The following is a 3,355-nucleotide window of genomic DNA, read 5'->3' as shown; positions in this document are numbered from 1 at the left end:
CGCGGCTCCGAACTAACCTCTGGAAAAGGTAACACAGAGTAGGGAAACGTGCTATGCCAGCATGTAAAGTCCTCAGCGGTGTGAAAACACTAATCTATTTCCGTTCTTCCGTGGTGCCGGAAGAACGGAGTGAGAACAACACCACAGGAATACATGCGGGCACCTCCCCCGGTGTTGTCTTTCTCGGTAGTGGGGAAAATGTCCCCGCGGAGGGTAGTTTAACGGTGCTGGAAGGGGCTGGACTTTGACCACACACGGAAATAATCCAAATCGTGTCCACTCGGAGACAGGTGTCGTTAGTCGCAGCTGCTTGCGAGATGCAGACAGTCGAAGACGTGTAGCGATCGCAGCAACATGGTGTTCTGCTGCCTTCTCCTAAAAGTGGGTGTACAGAAGGATAAAACGGGTGACACGATCCTGGCGTGTCTACGTGGAAAAGTAAGTTTACCCTTATGAACAGACTGGAAAATACTAGAGTCACAACAGCGATTCTTCTGAGGAATAGCTTCTCGACAAGAGGCTCGGCAGGGAGAGTGGAGCGGTCGACTTGCAGTTACAGCGATTCACCCACCGCCCCTGGAGTACGGGCGTCGCGGCTGTCTTCAAGGAGTTATCTAGCTACTGCTAGGTCGGTCTGCGCGCACCGCACGGGCGTGTTCGTACGCAGTCATTGTTTGCAGTTTCTAAGTGTGGTTCGAATGAGCGCCGGCAGGCTCAGTAGCTCTATTTCAGTACTTTGATTGTTGCACTAATGCTCCTTCTCGCACCAGCGGCTAATAAGCATGCTAGGCGCGTGGGCACAACCAGTACGTCCGTAGCCTACAAGCAGTCACGACAATATGTTTTCAACACTACAAAAAAAAAAAATCGGTCGCCTACTGCGGCGTGGGAACGGTCTGAGTGTAAGAGGCAAAAAAAGTTTTCTTAACTCTGACAGTCTCTCCGGAGCTTTGTCTCTCAAGGTGAAGAGCGGCTCGATGTCCTTCTGCGGCGCGGCTAGACTGCTCTGGTTGTCTTGCCATACTCGCCTTCGACTGTGATCCTGCGGTGTACAGCTCGCTTCTGGGTCAATCAGCAGCGAGAGGGGTCCTCCGTTGTGAATGTTTGTTGGCCCAGTTGGCTGGAAGTCGCGGTGCAAGTTGAGCGGCGTGTAAATCGCTCTCTTCACTTGACGATCTTGGATTGACGGAGTAATACGCAGGCGTCCACCTGTTCGCTGTCAAAATGACTTGCCTCACTTATACTCTTTTGGTTGGCCTTTTCCTGGGCCTGGTGGGTAACACTCACTGCCGCTCCGCGGTGCGACGTGTTTCTCTTGCGGAACTGGAGGAAGGTCCCATTGCCCCAGCCCTGATTCAAGCCGGCATCAGAGCACATCTGGAGCGGCCGGAAGAAGACTTGCAACCTTTAGCAGGAGAAGAACCGGATGAAGGCAGCTTCGACGACGACTCCCGGCCTCTCCTCTCTCCCAGCCGCCCCGACACACAGAGACCTCGGAGCGGACCGCGCAGGTTCTGGAACGCGGTAGGAAGGGGGCTCAGCTCCATTTCGAGCCATCGGGAGAGGATGGCGCCGGCTGAGGGAACGAGTAAGGAGGTGGCGGGGGGACAGAAGGGAGAAGGACACGAATGCGGGTAATGCCGTTCAGTTTTTTCTCGATAACCTGGCGAGGGGAGTTTCTAGTCTCCAGCGTCAGTCTGCTTCATTACGGGCCCTTCTTAAGAGTGGTGCTTCGCCGGCGTCCGAGGAAGTCAGGGAGCTACAAGCGTCAATGCTGATGACAAGGGACTGGGTAGAACTTCAAATGGAAGAAGAGGGGAGTCTTATAGAAGAGCATCGGAAAAGCAAAGGCAAAATTCGGGATGCCATGAGAACGGCAGCCAGGACCCTCGCGAGCACAGAGGATCTGGTGCGGTTAAACGAGTGAAAAGCCTACCGCTGCGTCCGGAAGGGAGAATGTCGTGTTTGGAGTCAAGGAGGACGAGATTGACGGGGCCTTGAGTGTCGGGAATGTTTTCTTCTCGAGATGAACTCGCAGGAGTACTCTTCGTCCTTTCAATTGCTGTCTGCTGCACGTCGTACAGAAAGAGGGCCCTTGTTTGCCCTGTATGCTGTGCCATGTTCTTTCCAGTGAATAAAGCCGCGGCTGAAACTAACTGTGTTCCGCAGTGATAAGCTCTTCCGCTGCATGGGCGGGCCCACCCGAGCTTCACTACTGTTCTTGAAGACCACATTCATGCAGGGATGGTTCGTTCCATCCGAACCGACGAGCCAACGATTTATGTGGAGGCGCATTGTCCCCGTGTGTTGTACTTTCACAAGTCTCTAGGGAGGGAGAGGTAGAACGCCGCCACTCTGGGTTGGGGGTTGTGGAGAAGGCAGCTAGAATGGCATGATGGTTGGCATGTGGACCATGACCTTCGAGGAGGGTGGCTTTTTTCTTCAAGAGGACCTGTACAGTTTTTCAGCTGAGTTTTCATTCGGTGCCGCAACACAGCTTGCATACTGGAGCTAGAACTTAGTAAGAAGTAGCTCGTTCGAAATCGGGGTTGTTTCGGTTGTAGCTGGAGATCCGCCATCACGTTCACATACGGGTAATCGATCAGTACGAATGTAGGAAGAAACGAACACCTCTACAATTACCACAGCTTGGAGCCAAGGACGAGTGAGATGCACTAACAGAAATATTGCTCAGAAGAGTCATTTTCTGACCCGTCACAATGTGATTTGTCCCTACTATGGCAGCTTATCGCTGGTATGGCATGTCAGAGTCTGTTGATACAAGCTTCGAGAGCTGTGCCGCAGTAGCATAGGAGTAGCCGCAGTGTGGGTTCGGCACAACTCCGCCTCTACTCCACGGTGCAGGCATTTTCGAAGTGGTTGCTTTCGTCATTCACGACTGCGGCCAATTTCTCCTCGATCGTACCACAAAGCCAACTGAGAGAAAAAGCACTCCCACATGCGGCTTGCGCGAACTCCAGGACACCTTTCTCGCACCTGCCACTCACTCGTATTCATCCTGGCTCTCTCAATCTGTTCTATGTCTCGACATTCTGATTGGTCTTGCGGGGTTTTTGACGCTGCGACACAAAGTATGAATAACTAGCAGCCCATGTGACCGATCATGAACACCGCCGCTACACAGCCGCTTTCGAGCATGAAACACTGCATAGTTTCGCGCCGTCGAAGCTTCGTACACAGGGGATGTGATGGCGACGAACTGTTTCTCGGGCAGCGCATCGGGGTGTGGAGGGACCCAGAAAACCTTGCGAGCGCGTTAGAAGAGACGCACGAGGGGAAAGTGCGGGATAACTGTGAACGGGCTGGTACGCAGAGTCAGTTGTGGATTCTGAAC

General features: G+C 53.3%; 1 protein-coding gene across 1 annotated transcript; it reads left to right on the top strand.

Annotated features, from left to right (window-relative positions):
- Positions 1 to 461: 461 nt before the first annotated feature.
- Positions 462 to 1,995, top strand: CSUI_007749 (uncharacterized protein). The gene has a single exon (XM_068067893.1). The coding sequence runs from the start codon at positions 1,225 to 1,227 to the stop codon at positions 1,636 to 1,638; it is 414 nt and encodes a 137-aa protein (XP_067920132.1). The 5' UTR covers positions 462 to 1,224; the 3' UTR covers positions 1,639 to 1,995.
- The last annotated feature ends 1,360 nt before the right edge of the window (positions 1,996 to 3,355 follow it).

The sequence above is a fragment of the Cystoisospora suis genome, assembly GCF_002600585.1.
Source record: "Cystoisospora suis strain Wien I chromosome Unknown contig_4161, whole genome shotgun sequence".
In the NCBI taxonomy this organism is placed as follows: domain Eukaryota; phylum Apicomplexa; class Conoidasida; order Eucoccidiorida; family Sarcocystidae; genus Cystoisospora; species Cystoisospora suis.
This window is presented reverse-complemented; position numbering and strand designations above follow the sequence as displayed.

Bases quoted from the DNA above. Each gene is read 5' to 3' on its own strand.
- CSUI_007749 (XM_068067893.1), top strand. From the start codon at position 1,225: ATGACTTGCCTCACTTATACTCTTTTGGTTGGCCTTTTCCTGGGCCTG.